The 17,261-nt window shown below is 38.3% G+C and overlaps 1 protein-coding gene across 1 annotated transcript in view; it reads right to left on the reverse strand.

Moving 5' to 3' along the window:
• CNTN5 (contactin 5) overlaps window positions 1-17,261 on the reverse strand; it is a 1,397,849-nt gene that overhangs the window by 385,059 nt on the left and 995,529 nt on the right. Inside the window, exon 9 of the mRNA XM_032295928.1 lies at window positions 6,751-6,853. Within this exon, the coding sequence (XP_032151819.1) occupies window positions 6,751-6,853 (103 nt within the window). The remainder of the gene's footprint in view (window positions 1-6,750; window positions 6,854-17,261) is intronic.

Below are 17,261 nucleotides of genomic sequence, written 5' to 3' on the forward strand. Positions count from 1 at the left end.
GAATTATTTTGTCTTAAGAAAGAAGGTACCGGCATACATTATTTTATTGCATTTCACTTTATTATGCTTGACAGACATTGTGTTTTTCACAAATTGAATGTCTGCGGCAATGCTATGTCAAACAAATCTATTGGCACAATCTTTCTAATAGCCTGTGTTCCCTTTGCATCACTGTGTCCCATTTTGGAGACTCTTGCAGTATCTCAATTATTTTTAATGTATGTTATAATGATCTGTGATTAGTCATCTTTTGATGTTATTATTGTAACTCTTTTGAAGCTCCATGAACTATGCCCATAGAAGGCAGCAAACTTAATCAATAAATGTATGTGTTCTGACTATTCCATCAACTGGCCACTCCCTCATCTTGTTCCCTCTCTTTGAGATTTCCTATTCCCTGAGACACGGTAATATTAAAATTTGGCCAATTAATAACCCTTCAATGGCCTCTAAGTGTTCAAGTGAAAGGAAGAGTTGCACATCTGTTCATTTAAATCAAAGGCTAGAAATTAAGCTTAGTGAGGAAGGCATGTCAAAACCCAAGACAGGCTTAAAGCTAGGCCTCTGCTCCAGTTAGCTGAGTTGTGAATGAAAAAAAAAAAAAAAAAAAAAAAAGAAACACACACACACACACACACACACACAAACACACACACACACACCAAAAAACAAAAAAACACTTGTTTTTGGAGGAAATTAAAAGTGCTACTCCAGTGAAGATAGAAGTGATAAGAAAGCAAAACAGGCTTATTGCTGATAGGGACAAAGTTGTAATGGTCTGGATAGATCAAACCAGCCATAACATTCCCTTAGGCCAAAACCTAAATCACAGAAAGGCCTTAACTATCTTCAATTTTATGAAGGCTGACAGAGGTGAGGATGCTGCAGAAGAAAAGTCTGAACCTAGCATAGGCTGGTTTATAAGGTTTAAGGTAAGAAGCTATCTTTGTAACATTAAAGTGGAAGTAAACCAGCAAGTGCTGATGTGAAAATTTCAGCAAGTTTTTCAGAGACTCTAGGTGAGATAATTAATGAAAATGGCTACACTAAACAACAGATTTTCGACGTAGACAAAACATCCTTATTTTGAAAGAAGATGCAACCTAGGACTTTCATAGCTAAAAACAAGTCAACGTCTGGTTTCAAAACTTCAAAGAACAGGCTAATTTTCTTGTTAGGGGCTAACGCAGCTGGTGACTTAAGTTGAAGTCAGTGCTCATTTACCAATTTGAGAATAATAGGGACCTTAAGAATTACGTTAAATCTACTCTGTGTTCTTGAAATGGAACAACAAAGCCTGATGACAATGAATGTTTACAGCATGGTTTACTAAATATTTTAAGCCCACTGTTGAGACTTACTGCTCAGAAAAAAGATTCCTTTCAAAATACTACTGTCCATTGACAATGCACCTCATTACCCAAGAGCTCTGATGCAGATGTACAAGGAGATTAATGTTGTCTTCATGTCTGCTAACACAAAATCAGTTTTATAGCCTATGGATTAAGAAGTAATTTTCAACCTTCTAATCCAATGATTCGAGAAATATGTTTCATAAGTCTACAGCTTCCATAGGTAATTATTCCACTGAAAGATCTGAGCAAAGTAAATTGAAAACCTTTTAGGCCGGGTGCGGTGGCTCACACCTGTAATCCTAGCACTTTGGGAGGCCAAGGTGGGTGCATCATCTGAGGTCAGGAGTTCAAGACCAGCCTGGCCATCATGGTGAAACCCCATCTTTATTTAAAAAAAAAAAAAAAGAAAGAAAGAAAACCTTCTAAAGAGGGTTTACCAATCTATATGCCATTAAGAACAGTTGTGATTCATGGAAGGCCAAAGTAACAGGAATTTGCAAGAAGTGGTTCTAACCCTATGGATAACTTGGAGGTATTCAAACTTTAGTAGGGGAAGTAACTGCAGATGTGATAAAACAGCAAGATAACTAGAACGAGCAGTGGAACAGGAAGATGTGACTGAAGAGCTGCAAGCTCATGGTAAAAACTGAATGAACGAAGGGTTGCTTTTCATGGATGAGCAAAGAAAGGGGTTTCTTGAGATGGAGTGCACTCCTGGAAAAGATGCTGTGAACACTGTTGAATGACAAGAAAGGATCTGGAACATGACATTTACTCAGTTGGCAAAGTGGTGTCAGGGTTAGAGGGGACTGACTCCAATTTTGAAAGGAGTTTTACTGTGGGTAAAATGCTATCAAACAGCATAACAAGCTACAGAGTAAATCAATGTGGCAACCTTATTGTTGTCTTCTTTTAAAAGCATGCCACAGCCACCCCAACCTTTAGCAACCACCCTTATCAGTCAATAGCATCAGCCATCAGCAAAAAGATGATAATTTGCTGAAGGCTCACATCAGCATTAACAATTTTTAGCAATGAAATATTTTAAAATCAAGGTACGTAAATTGTATGGATATAAGGTAAGTATGTGAATGCTATTGCCTACTTAATAAAGTAAGTATCGTGTAAACACAACTTTTATGTGCTCTGGGAAACCAAAAAAATTTATGTGACTTTCCTCACTATGAACTTTGTTTTATTGTGGCATCTGGAACTGAACCCCAGATATCTCCAAGGAAGGACTACACATCTAGGAGCCTATTTGGTTCAATGAATAACATGATAAAAATCGTAATTTTTGGTAGGAAATGCGAATTACTCCACTAAGGCTGGGAGGAGGTAAAGTTGAAAAAAGCAAAGGTTTGTACTTATGATCTTCTTTGTTTGTCCCTCAAGCCATTATTATATAAAATATTATATTTTGTGATACATAAATATTTTTCACTCCATCCTTTGCTCTAGCTTCTAGAGATAACAATAAATCTCTCCCATCTTTATTCTCAAAAAAGACAACAAACAAGCCCTTCTTACAAGGCAGCAGTAGATCAAAAGAGGTTTTTGGGGTTGTTGTATTAAACAGTAAGTATAACTTGGACATGAAAATATGCTTTAAGAATAAAGTTTCATTTATACAAAATAAATAAGTTCTAAAGATTCGCTGCTGTCAACCTTGTGCCTATAGTCAGCAATACTGTATTGTGCACTTAAAAGTTTATTAAGAAGGCCGATGTCATGATAAGTGTTCTTACCACAAAAATAGAGAGGTGGAGTATTGTAGCTCTAACATAAGAAATATAATTGATAGAGCGAGGCAAGAATAGGCAGGAAAAGCTGGAGGCAAGTGTAGTAATGTAATTTTGGATACAAATAAGAGAAAATGAGAGAGCAGGAGATAGAGGTGTAAAATATATATAATGTACTTGAGGGGGGAGGAGAGGATAATCCGTAAATAGCTTATTATTTATTTTTTACGATACGTTAATAATACGGAGTTGATTGGATTAAGTAGATGAAGTATTTGAGTTCACTCATTCCTTCAACATATATTTTCTGAATGCCATGTGCCAGGTGCTGTGGTAGGCACTAGGAATACATAAGTGAAGAGTACAGTCATCATTCCTCCCGTCTTGGGGATTAAATCTTAAGAGTGGGGAAAGTGCTGGCTATTCTTTTTCCTCCCTTGCCTGCTACCCTCTTGCTCCCTGCAGACCCTCTGCCTTGCCTTGTGTAGTGACAATTGCATCCCCAGGCTTGCACAACGGCTTCTGTTTGACTTCAGCCATGAGAGCCACCAGAGGAGATTAGAAGGAAGAAGGAAAACGAAGTCAGGATATAAATTTCCTAATCCTGTTTTATGCTGTGCTCTTAGACAATGGCGGTGTCTCTTCACAGCAACAGTAACTACAGCTCCATTGGTTGATCCCCACTCCGCATCCCCAGTTTTCCCTGGTTGTGAAAACACTATCTGCTCCCACTTGGTCCTTCAGGATTACGGGTGACAATGAGTTATTGCTATCAGGAGTTTATACATGCCTTGGTTTCTCTTCCTGTTCTTAACCTGCTCACAGATCTGCAGCTCATCAGTTTCCTAAATTCTTTTGAAACACCTGGGTTGAATCCTGTTTACATCTGGGATTCTAACACAGATACACGTTTTTAAGTGGAGAAACACTTATGTAAAAATTTAAAATTGTGTTAAGGATTATAAAAAAGGGATAAAAAGGTATATAGGTGGAGAATAGTGTGTGTGAGTTAGAGGAGGTGGTCAGAGAGGGCCCCTTTAGGGAGTAATATTGAAATTGAAGCCAGAGGATAAATGAAAGCACCCATGGAAAGACCAGGGGGAGAGAAATCCCAGCATAAGAAATGCTAGTGCAAAGGCCACAAGACAGGAAAAAAAAAACAAAAAACAAAAAACAACTTGACATGCTCCATTCCAGAACTTGGTTATAACCCTCTATGAGGAAGGTTAGGACACACTGAGGGGAAAACCAGCATGAGTGGTAAGATCCTGACAATATCCAGTGGCAGATACTATAGTTCTGGCAACAGACAAAGCCTCACCAAACCACCATGTGATCACTAAAATGAGATGCAGCTCAGGTGAGCTGTGGGAGCCAAGCATATGCTCTATCATTAATTTGCAATTTGCTGTGATGATGTTGGAATAAAACGGTGATCCACATCACAAGATAATATGCTATAAAGGGATGATCACACAGAAAGATGTTATTTCTTTGATCTTATTTTCATGAGGGTGGCAGGTTGGTCATTAGGTAGAGATAGTTCTCTTCATAACATGTTTCTTTTTCCCATAATTGTGACATTTCTTAGAAAGGATTATCAAGTGATAAAAAGGGACGTTCTTGACTGAAGCAGTCTTCCTTACACTTACTTATTTACTTTTGGGAGTTGAGTAGCCAAGAAGGAGTAGAGAGGTTGAAGAAAATAAAATATTAAAAGAACATAAGTGATTTAGTTATTTGACTGTTGGGTATCACCTAGAATTAAAGAGACTTTAAGCATCAATTTACTAAGCATATTTCAAGGCTTCCAAAGGTAACCAGATCTAACTTATTAAATAAGCTTGCCTAGGGAAATATTTACATTGTTTTTTTCCTATAAGTCTAGTTTCTAATTTGTTTTACAATATGACCTCCCTTTTTTGTGGCCTTAGTATAAATTCTGGTGTTTAAGAATTATTTAACTACAGGATACACTAAAACCTTTGTCTTCAAGCCAGAATATATTAGTTTTGCATTTATCAGAATTGAACTTCTTACTTGAAACATTTTTAGACCTACTTGACACACAACAGCAAATCGTGACAAACAAGGCTTTTAACTATTATTCACTCTTATTGCACTTAACTAATACCTTTAGATTTAGAAGTCTTCCTCAGATATCTGCCCAAATACCTCCCAGCTACATTTTAATTCTTGAAATTTATTTCTACTTATGGTTGTCTTTTCCTTAAAAGACGGATCACATAACAATTCATTTTGATGGCCAGGCACGGTGGCTCAAGCCTGTAATCCCAGCACTTTGGGAGGCCGAGGCGGGTGGATCACGAGGTCAAGAGTTCGAGACCATCCTGGTCAACATGGTGAAACCCCGTCTCTACTAAAAATACAAAACATTAGCTGGGCATGGTGGCGCGTGCCTATAATCCCAGCTACTCAGGAGGTTGAGGCAGGAGAATTGCCTGAACCCAGGAGGCGGAGGTTGCGGTGAGCCGAGATCGTGCCATTGCACTCCAGCCTGGGTAACAAGAGCGAAACTCCTTCTCAAAAAAAAAAAAAACAAAAAAAAAAAAACAATTCATTTTGCTTATAGTCTATTATGACAATGCTTCTATTTAGATTTAAGTAGAATGGCACACATGTCTTATTTTAATTCTTGATATTAAAACACATGGTGTTTACTATGTTCATTCCTTAAATCTCCATTAACTAGCTGATTTTTTTCGCATTTACTAATATTTTCCTCACCCACAGACTAAACCTACTCTAATAAGCACACTTGTGTAGCTGGCTTTATCTCCAAGTACTTTAGAGTTATATTGTGGGAGTTTGCTCACTGCAACTGAAGTTAAATAATTAGCAACTCTGATAGAGATGCATTTATGCAAATTATAATTATAGAGTCTAGAAAGGGCCCTGAGGTCTTATCATCCTAAAATAAACAACAATGTGTTTAAAATAAATCTTAATATGATAATCAAATATAATCAAAATTCCACTTTTGCCTCTGATCTCAACACCCATACTGCAAACATCACTGACAAGTGACTATATAACCTGGGCTGTAAACCCTCAGAAATCGAATCATTAAGTATGGCAAGCATTAGGGTATGATATAAATTCTCTCTCTGATTTGGGAAATGATTATGTGTTGTACGTACTGACAGCTGGTGCTATTAAGTTATGATTTCAGGAAATACTAAAGTAATACTTAGGATCACTATATAGCTATAATCCTTATGATTTTTATCTGCTGTCTTATTATGTCATATCGGAATCTACATCCTATGCATGAGGAGCAGACAGCACTTTGCCGTTCTATCCTTTTTATTTACATAGTGACTGAACGAAACTTAAAGATGACACTTAAATTTTAAGATATGTAGGTAAAGATGTAAAGCTTTTTATTCATTTAGAGAAGTTTTCTTTATGTTAAAATAGCAAAATTAAAGAAACTGCTGTCCAGTAGAAATGACTAGAAGATAACCATAATTGATTACTGCATCAATTCCCATTTGACCTTCTTTTTAAAAATAAACAGACACCACGGAGCATCTGGGGAAATGACACCTAGCAAGATAAGCGATTCAAAAATTAGGTATGTCACATTTTAATAAACAATTGTGTTTAATTATGGAAGAACATGTACTCACTTGCCAAGCGCAAAGCATTCCATCTTAACAGTTGTTCCTTTAGCAGCTGTAACCGTGAAAGGAAAATGCACCTCAATTTTCGGCTCATATTCTCCCATCACACCTTGGAAAGAAAGAGCAGTCTTTAAGCATCAAATGAATGCTACAATTTTTACTTTTTATCCTGGAGATGTTACAATGAAAACCATTGTGGTTTGGTTGTTAACGACTGTTTGATGAGTATCAAATTTTTTGATGTATTGAAATAAGTAGTACACTTAGGCTCAATCATTTTGATGAAATTCTAGTCTTCCCTTGAGGACTAAATTACATGCATGTTCGATATCATTTAAAATAATAATTATCAAGTGTTAATCAACACCAGTAGTACAGCTACTAATTGTTCTAAAAAAACTATAAACATTTTCCATTTTCAATAATGTTTATTTTTTAAGAAAAGGTATCAAAATTTCCTTATCATTGCCAAATAAATTAATATTTATTTATGAAGTCAATTATTTACTGAGTATCTATAATATGCAAAGAATTTGCCAAAAATTGTGGGAGTAACAAAAGATCAATCAGTTTTGCTCTCAAGCATTCAGCAACTATATTCTTAAAGACAGAAACAACAGCTGTACACTCAAGTATGGGAGAAAAGCTATCTATCAAATTACTGTAACGAAAGATAAGAAGTGATCATTGCCATGAATGAGGTATTAGGTATTACACACTGATATGGTTTGGCTCTGCGTCCTCACCCAAATCACATCTCAAATCATAATCTGCATGTGTCAAGAGAGGGACCTGGTAGGAGGGGATTGAATCAGGGAGGTGGTTTCCCCCATGCTGAACTCAAGGGAGTTCTCACAAGATCTCATGGTTTTAAAAGTGGCCCTGTTCTCTCTCTCATCTCTCCTTACACCATGTAAGATAAGCCTTGCTTCTCCTTCACCTTCCATCATAATTGCAGGTTTCCTGAGGTCTTTTTATGTGACAGTAAAGAAAAAACCCATTTTCTGGAGAGAAATTTAACCTGGGGTAGAAATTTGCATAAATAACCAAGAGCTGAATGTTAATAATGAGGACAAGGGGGAACTATCTCCACAGCATTTCAGAAATCTTCAGGCCAGTGCCTCTTATCACAGGCCTGGAGGCATAGGAAGGAAAAATGGTTTCATGGGCCAGCCTGGGGCACCACTTCTCTGTGCAGTCTTGAGACATGGCATCCTGTGTCCTAGCTGCTGCAACACCAGCCACGGCTAAAATAGACCAATATACAACTCAGGCCACTGCTTCAGAGGTGCAAGCCCCAAGCCTTGGCAAATTTCAGGTGGTGTTGGGCCTGAAGGTGTGCAGAAGACAAGATTTGAGGTTTGGCAACCTTCTTTTAGATTTCAAGGATGTATGGAAACACCTGGATGTCCAGGAAGAAGTCTGCTGCAGGGGAAGAGCCCAAATAGAGAACCTCGACTAGGGCAATGCAGAGGGGAAATGTGAGGTTGGAGCCTCCACAAGTGTCCCCACTGGGGTACTGTCTAGCAGAGATGTGAGAAGAGGGCCATCATCCTCCCAACCCTAAAATGGTAGGTCCACCAACAGTTTGCACTGAGTACCTGGAAAAGCTGTAGGCACTCAACACCAGCCTATGAATGCAGCTGCAAGGGCTGTGCCCTACAAAGCCAGGGGCAGAGTTTCCAAGTCCTGGGAGCCTACACCTTCCATCATAATGCCCTGTATATAAAACATGGAGTCAAGGAGACTATTTTGGAGCTTTAAGATTTAATGAGTGTCTTGTTGGCTTTCAGACTTGCATAGGCCTTGCGGCCCCTTTTGTTTTGGCCAATTTCTCCTATTTGGAATGGGAACATTTAGCTAATGTCTGTATCTTGAAAGTGATTAACTTGTTTTTGATTTTACAGGCTCATAGGTGGAAGGAACTTGTCATGTCTCAGATGAGACTTTGGACTTGCACTTTTGGATTAATGCTAGAATGACTTAAAATTTTGGGTACTGTTGAGAAAGCATGATTGGTTTTGAAATATGAAAAGGATGTGAGATTTGGGAGGGGGATCAGGAGTGGAAAGATATGGCTTCACTCTGTGTTCCCACCCAAATCTCATCAAATTGTAATACTTACATGTCAAAGGAGGGACCTGGTGAAAGGTGATTGATCATGGGGTCAGTTTTCCCCATGCTGTTCTCATGATAATGAGAGAGTTCTCACAAGATCTGATGATTTTTAAAGTGGCAGTTTTCCATGCTTCTGCTGCCATGTAAGATGTGCCTTGCCTCCCCTAGGCCTTCTGCCATGATTGTAAGTTTCCTGAGGCCTTCCCAGCTATGCAAAACTGTGACACCAGTCTTAAAAGATTAAGTCTCTTTTCTTTATAAATTGCACAGTCTCAAGTATTTTTCATATTAGTGTGGAAACAAATTAATACATGCTCACTGAAGGAGATCATAAGAATAGTGAGGATTTGGATAAGAGGGACAAAGATAGGAGAGAGTAAATGGAGCTATAAAAAACAATTTACCAACAATAGGAATATCAGTTTTCTGACATCTTGATATGTGAAGGGAAGTGATATTAGATAAATTTGGAAATATATGGATGGAACCAAAAAACAGGAATCCAAAAACCAGAGAACCCTGATATCTTGATTATTAGAATAACACATTTAGATTAAAATATATAAGTAACTTGGAGCTTTGTCGTTTTGAATAGGGAAGTAGCATCGTGCTGAGATGTGTATGTTGAAATTGGAGCAGAGAAAAATAAATCAATTACATTACTTCAGGAATACAGGTGAGAAGTAATGAAGGCCTAAGCTTTAATAACAGTATTAAAACAGAGAAAGGGCACTAGATGGGGTGAGGGGAAGAAATAACTGAATTGGCAAAACGGCAGGCAATGAAGTACAGGAATAAGGGTGTGGACAGTGTCAATAATAACACTGTAATTTGCAGCTTGGGAAATTGGGCAATGTCAATAAAAGAAAAAAAAAACAAAGCTAAAGTAGAAAAATTGATGAGTTTCAATTTCAAAGTATTGAGTTTGAAGTACCTAGAAGATACTCAGGAGAAACTATCTGATCACATAGTACAAATAGAAGAATGAAGCTCAGGATGAGTTCTAGACAGGGGACAGATACCTACAGTCATTTGGAGGTAACAGTTGAAGTCATGAGATTGGACAGGGCTTTTACCTATTAAAAAACAATGCAATAGCTGAGCTCTGGTGGATTATGGTGCTAGTGCCACCAGATAGCCTTGGAGTAAATTTTTTCCTAAAATTAATTTTTAGAATCCCTTTATGTGTAAAGCACCACACAGAAAATAGCTATGATTTAGCACAGATACTTCTCTCAGGAGACTGAGCATGTGTTTGGGGGTGTCTATGTTTGTGGCCATATAAGCACTGATAGGTCTTTGTGCATATACAGTTCTCTGTACAATTATTTTGCATATGTGTGTGCAATGAGAGGAAAGAAGAAGGAACCCAAATAGAGTAAGATAAATTCTGTAAGATATGAAGGTCATATATACTGGACACAAAAAGGGAAAAAAGGCTACCTTTAGAGAGAAAAACATTTTGTATGTTTATTATTTACCAATTTATTTGTCTCTAGCTTTTCAAACAAGTATTGAAGAAGGCATATGGATAAGTTTAGATGGAAAATGTTTAAGCTCACATAAGACATAAAGATTATCTTGCTGTTTGTGGGACTTCTCTTCAAAGCAGAGAAAATGTCACTAAAGTTTTTATCACAGGGATCTGGTTTCCAGACGGGGCTTTGCTAAATGGCTAGTGTGCACCATCTCTGACAGGTCAGAAAACTCTGGGTTTCACTTTGCTCATCTGTTTACCGAGGGCATAGAAGGAAATTATCATCAATATAATGTCCTACTCTAACGGGCTAACTCCCTCGATGACTTTTTAGTCTCATATTTGCTGCATATCAAGAGCCTGATAAATAGTGACTGAATTGAATAGTTAGCATTATTACATCATCCAAACCTAATGTTTAAGCACTTCTTCTGTTCTCAATAATGTTTGTTCTCTTTTTTTCTTATTAAATACTTCCCCATGCCTCTCCATACTATACTTACCAAGTTTATTTCTCTTATTTCCTCTTCATGTCAATTTTTTTTTCTGCCGTGTCTCTACTCGCTACTGGACTAGTAGGATGTAGTCTGCTGGTGATACCTATAAACTCAGCTGAATGTTTTTAATGATGTGAAGTTTATCTTTAATGCTCTCTTACTTGGAAGCCCCATAGGAAGACTTCAGGCAGCCTGTTTAGAAGCTATCTATGACTGCTCTTGTGAATAGGTTCTCAAACTTAATCCCTGATTTCCCTACCCATTCTTAAAAATGATTTGGTAGTGTTGTTACTTTTCTAACTGTTAATCTGATGATTCAATAACACTTGATTTATCATGATGCCTATTAAACCTAAGCCTCTTATATGCACAGGTCCCCGTGAGTGCTGGCATTTACTCGGTGTCACAGAGTGTTGGAGTGGAAGTCAGGCCAAATTTGACAAACATTTCTATATAATTATTTCTAGTAAATTGTGCAAAGGTATCTTAGGAGAAAGGGACATCAATCTCCAAAGCTCCAGTAATTCATTTTGATTCCTTTTCTCTTTATAAATAAAATACTATTTGGAGAAACCATTTTTATATCGATACTTTAGTATTCCCCTTATTAAGGAAGGTATCAAGGCTGTACAACATTTTAGGCTCCTCAAAATCTACGTCTGCCTCTGAATAATGTCAAAAAGTTACTGATACTACGGACTAATAAAAGTCAAATACATATAGCCTGTCTTCCAGATTACATTTATGAATTGCAAAGAAGACATTCTTGTATTGCCATAATTGTTAAAATGGCCCAAAGGATGGGTACTTCTGGTAGTATTTGGGTGGTAATTTTACTGATACACCACCTTCTGCTGTTTCTCAAATAATTTCCCTTATGGCCCAAGGCATTAAGACTCACTTCAGGCACCAAGAGGTTGCTAATATCTAAACTACATAATTGGATAAAAAGTCAAGACCCATCTTTGTCCTGTATTCCAGAGACTCATCTCATGTGCAAAGACACACACAGACTCAAAATAAAGGGCTGTAGGAAGATTTATCAAGCAAATGGAGAGCAAAAAAAGAATCAGAGGTTGCAATCCTAGTCTCTGATAAAATGGACTCTAAACCAACAAAGATCAAAAAAGACAAAGAAGGACATTACATAACGGTAAAAGGATCAATGCAACAAGAAGAGCTAATTATTCTAAAAATATACACACCCAACACAGGAGCACCCAGATACATAAAGCGAGTTCTTCACAACCTACAAAAAGGCTTAGACTCCCACACAATAATAGTGAGAGACTTTAACACCCCACTGTCAATATTAGACAAATCAATGACACAGAAAATTAACAAAGATAGCCAGGACTGGAAATCAGATCTGGACCAAGAGGACCTAATAGACATCTATAGAACTCTCTACCCCAAATCCACGGAATATACATTCTTTAGTGGGTAGATCCAAGATGGCTGAATGGGAACAGCTCTGGAGTGCAGTTCCCAGTGAGAACAACACAGAGGGTGATCACCATATTTCAAATGAGTTATTATTGCCCACAGACCAGGAGATTCCCAGGGTAAAAAGTGCCACAAGCTTCCAGCATACCTGTTTCAGCTGGTGCAGCAGGTCTCTGCACAAAAACTAACACAAATGTGGGCAGCCATTCGAACTGGGGCCTGGAACACCTGGGAGAGAGAGCTACCCATTCAACTGAAAAAAGAGTTCTGAAACAGGGAGCCAGGTGATCTGACTCAGCAGGTCCAACCCCCACAAAGACCAGCAATCTGTAACGCTCCAGATTGAGAGTTTCACAGAAAGTGTAGCAGGACCCAGGACAGTCCAGCTCTGTGGGGGGAAGGGCGTCTACCATTATTGAGGCAGTCCACAACTACTAAGGCAGTCTGTCATTATTGAGGCAACGTGCCATTACTGAGGGAGTCTGCCATTACAGAGGCAGTCCACCATTACTGAAACAGACTGGCATTACCGAGGCAGTTCTAACTATACCTCTATAAACGAAATCACAAGGAAGTTCACACAGCAGCTAGGCAGAACCCACAGCAGTTCAGCAACTCATCTGCTGGCAGACTGTGATTAGGCTACCTCCTTGCCAGGCAGGGCATCTCTGAAAAAAGGCAGCAGCATGTCAAGAACTTATAAATAAAGCCCACCTTCACAGGACATAGCACCTGGGAAAAAAGGTGGTTACAAGTTCTGCTGCACCAGGCTTAAATGTACCTGCCCAGCAGCTCTGAACAAAACAGCGGAGTTCACACTTGAGCTCCTATAAGGGACAGACCGTCTCCTCAAGCAGCTCCCTGACCCACGTATATCCAAAGAGACACTTCATAAAGGAGAGCTCAGGCTGACATCTGGTGGGCATCCTTCTGCAACAAGGTAACAGAAGAAGAAACTGGCAGAAACCCTTACTGTTCTGCAACCACCACAGGTGATCCCCAGGCAAGAAGGGTCTGGAGGGGACCACCAGCAGGAATACAGCAGAGTGGCCTGACTGTTAGAAGGAAAACTAAAAAACAGCAAGAAATAATTTCATCATCAACAAAAAGGCTGTCCACTCAGACCCCAACCAAAAGTCACCAACTACAAAGACCACAGGTAGATAAATCCACAAAGAAGGGAAGAAACCAGTGCAAAAAGGAGAAAAACCATAACACCTCTCCCCCTTCAAGGGATCATAACTCCTCATCAGCTAGGGATCAAAGCTGGATGAAGAATGAGTCAGATGAATTGACAGAAATAGGCTTCAGAAATTGGGTAATAACAAACTTCTCTGAGCTAAAAGAACATGTTCTAACCCAATGCAAAGGAACTAAGAATGTTGAAAAAGGGTTTGATGAAATGCTAATGAGAATGAAAAGCTTAGAAAAGAATATAAATGACTTGATAGAGCTGAAAAACACAACACGAGAACTTTGCGAAGCATTTACAAGTTTCAATAACCAAATCGACCGAGCAGAAGAAAGGATATCAGATTGAAGACCAACTCAGTGACATAATAAAATAAAATGAGAAGATTAGAGAAAAAAGAGTGAAAAGAAATGAACAAAGCCTCCAAGAAATATGAGATTTTGAAAAGACCTAATCTACGTTTTGATAGGTGTACCTGAATGTGATGGAGAGAATGAATCCAAGCTGGAAAACACTCTTCAGGATATTATCCAGAGGAACTTCCCCAACCTAACAAGGCAGGCCAATATTCAAGTCCAGGAAATACAGAGAACACCACAAAGACATTCCTCAAGAAGAGCAACCCCTAGGCACATAATCATCAGATTCACCAGCGGTGAAATAAAGGAAGAAATGCCCAGGGAAGAAGGAGAGAAAGGTAGGGTTAACCACAAAGGGAAGCCCATCAGACTTATAGCAGACCTCTTGGCAGAAACCCTATAAGTTAGAAGAGAGTGGGGGTCAATATTCAACATCCTTAAAGAAAAGAACTTTCAACCCGGAATTTCATATCCAGCCAAACTACGCTTCATAAGTGAAGAAGAAACAATTTCTGGGAGATTTCATCACCACCAGGCCTGCCTTACAAGAGCTCCTGAAAGAAGTACTAAACACAGAAAGGAACAATCAGCACTGGCCACTCTGAAAAGTTACCAAATGGTAAAGAACATTGACACAATGAAGAAACTGCATCAACTAATAGGCAAAACAGCCAGCTAGCATCAAAATGGCAGGATCAAATTCATACATAACAATATTAACCTTAAATGTAAATAAACTAAATGCCCCAATCAAAAGACATAAACTGGCAAATTGGATAAAAAGTCAAAACGCATCGATGTACCATATTCAGGAAACCCATCTCACATGCAAGGGCACACATAGGCTCAAGATAAAGGCAAAGAGGGAGATTTACCAAGCAAATGGAGAGCAAAAGAAAGCAGGAGTTGCAATCCTACACTCTGATAAAATAGACTTTAAGCCAACAAAGATCAAAAGAGACAAAGAGGGGCATTACATAATGGTAAAAGGATCAATGCAACAAGAAGAGCTAATGATCCTAAATACATATGCACCCAATACAAGAGCACCCAACTACATAAAGCAAGTTCTTAATGACCTACAAAGAGACTTAGACTCCCACACAATAACAGTGGGAGACTTTAACACCCCACTGTCAGTTTTAGACATATCAATGAGACAGAAAATTAACAAGCATATCCAGGACTTGAACTCAGATCTGGACCAAGCAAACCTAATAGACACTGACAGAACTCTCCACCTGAAATCCACAGAATTTACATTTCTCCCATCACCACATCACACCTACTCTAAAATTGACCACATAATTGGAAGTAAATCACACCTCAGCAAATGCAAAGTAATGAAAATCATAACAAACAGTCTCTCAGACCACAGTGCAATCAAATTAGAACTCTGGATTTAGAAACTCAGAACTGCACAACTTCATGGAAACTGAAAAACTGGCTCTTGAATGTTGACTGGATAAACAAAGAAAGGCAGAAATTAAGATGATCTTTGAAACCAATGAGAACAAAGGTATAATGTACCAGAATCTCTGGGACACATTTAAAGCAGTGTCTAGAGGAAAATTTATAGCAATAGATGCCCACATGGGAAGGAAGGAAAGATCTAATATGGACACACTGTTATCAAAATTGAAAGAGCTGGAGGAGAAAGATTAAAAAGACTTAAATTTAAGACCTAACACCATAAAAACTCTAGAAGAAAAGCTAGGCAAAACCATTCAGGACATAGGCATAGGCAAGGGCTTCATGACTAAAACACCAAAAGCAATGGCAACAAAAGCCAAAAGAGACAAATAAGACCTAATTAAACTACAGAGATTCTGGACAATAAAAGAAACAATCAATAGAGTGAATTGACTACCAATAGAATGGGAAAAAAAAATTCTGCAATCTACCCATCTGACAAATGGCTAATATCCAGAATCTACAAAAAACTAAAACAGATTTATGAGAAAAAAAATAAAATTCAGAAGCGGGAAAAGGATATGAACAGACAAGTCTCAAAAGAAGACATTTATGAGGCCAAAAAAACATATGAAAAAATGCCCATCATCACTGGTCATTAGAGAAATGCAAATCAAACCACACTGAGATAACATCTCACGCCAGTTAGAATGACGATCATTTAAAAATCTGGAGACAACAGATGCTGGAGAGCATGTGGAGAAATAGGAATGCTTTTACACTGTTGTAGGAGTGTAAATTAGTTCCAACATTGTAGAAGACAGTGTGGTGATTTCTCAAGGACCTAGATAAAGAAATTCCATTTGACCCAGCAATTCCATTACTGGGTTTATATACAAAGGATTATAAATCATTCTATTATAAAGACACATGCACATGTATGTTCATTATGGCACTGTTTACAATAGCAAAGACCTGGAACCAATCCAAATGTCCATCGATGTTAGACTGGATCAAGAAACTGTGACACATGTACACCATGGAATACTATGCAGCCATAAAAAATAGTGAGTCTGTTTCCTTTGTAGGGACATGGATGAATCTGGAAACCATCATTCTCAGCAAGCTGACACAAGAACAGAAAATCAAACACTACATGTTCTCACTCTTAGGCAGGCATTGAACAATGAGAATACTTGGACACAAAGAGGGGAGCATCACACACGGGGTCTATTGGTGGGGAATAAAGGAGGCACAGTGAGGGGTAGGGAGGTTGGGGAGGGATAAAAAGGGGAGAAATGCCAAATGTAGGTGATGGGTGGATGGAGTCAGCAAACCACATTGTCATGTATGCATCTATGCAAGAATCCTACATGTTCTGCACATGTGCCTCAGAACCAAAGAGCAATAAAATACATACATCTATATATGTGTGTGTGTGTGTATGTGTGTGTGTGTGTGTGTGTGTGTATATATATATATATATATATATATAAAATATACATTATTCTCAGCACCACATCACCCTTATTCTAAAACTGACCACATAATTGGAAGAAAATCACTCCTCAGCAAATGCAAAAGAACAGAAATCATAATAGTCTCTCAGACCACAGTGCAATCAAATTAGAACTCAGGATTAAGAAACTCACTCAAAACCACACAACTACATGGAAACTGAACAAGCTGCTCCTGAATAACTACTGGATAAACAATGAAATGAAGGCAGAAATAAAGATGTTTTTTGAAACCAGTGAGAATGAAGACACAACATACCAGAATCTCCGGGACACATGTAAAGCAGTGTCCACAGGGAAATTTATAGCACTAAATGCTGATATGAGAAGCGAGGAAAGATGTAAAATTGACACCCTACTGTCAAAATTAAAAGAGCTAGAGGAGCCAGATCAAACAAATTCAAAAGCTAGCAGAAGACAAGAAATAACTAAGATCAAAGCAAAACTGAAGGAGAGAGAGACACAAAAAACCCTTCAAAAAATCAATAAATCCAGGAG

The sequence above is a fragment of the Sapajus apella genome, unplaced genomic scaffold (genome assembly GCF_009761245.1).
Source record: "Sapajus apella isolate SASKATOON/1434 unplaced genomic scaffold, GSC_monkey_1.0 scaffold34, whole genome shotgun sequence".
NCBI lineage: Eukaryota > Metazoa > Chordata > Mammalia > Primates > Cebidae > Sapajus > Sapajus apella.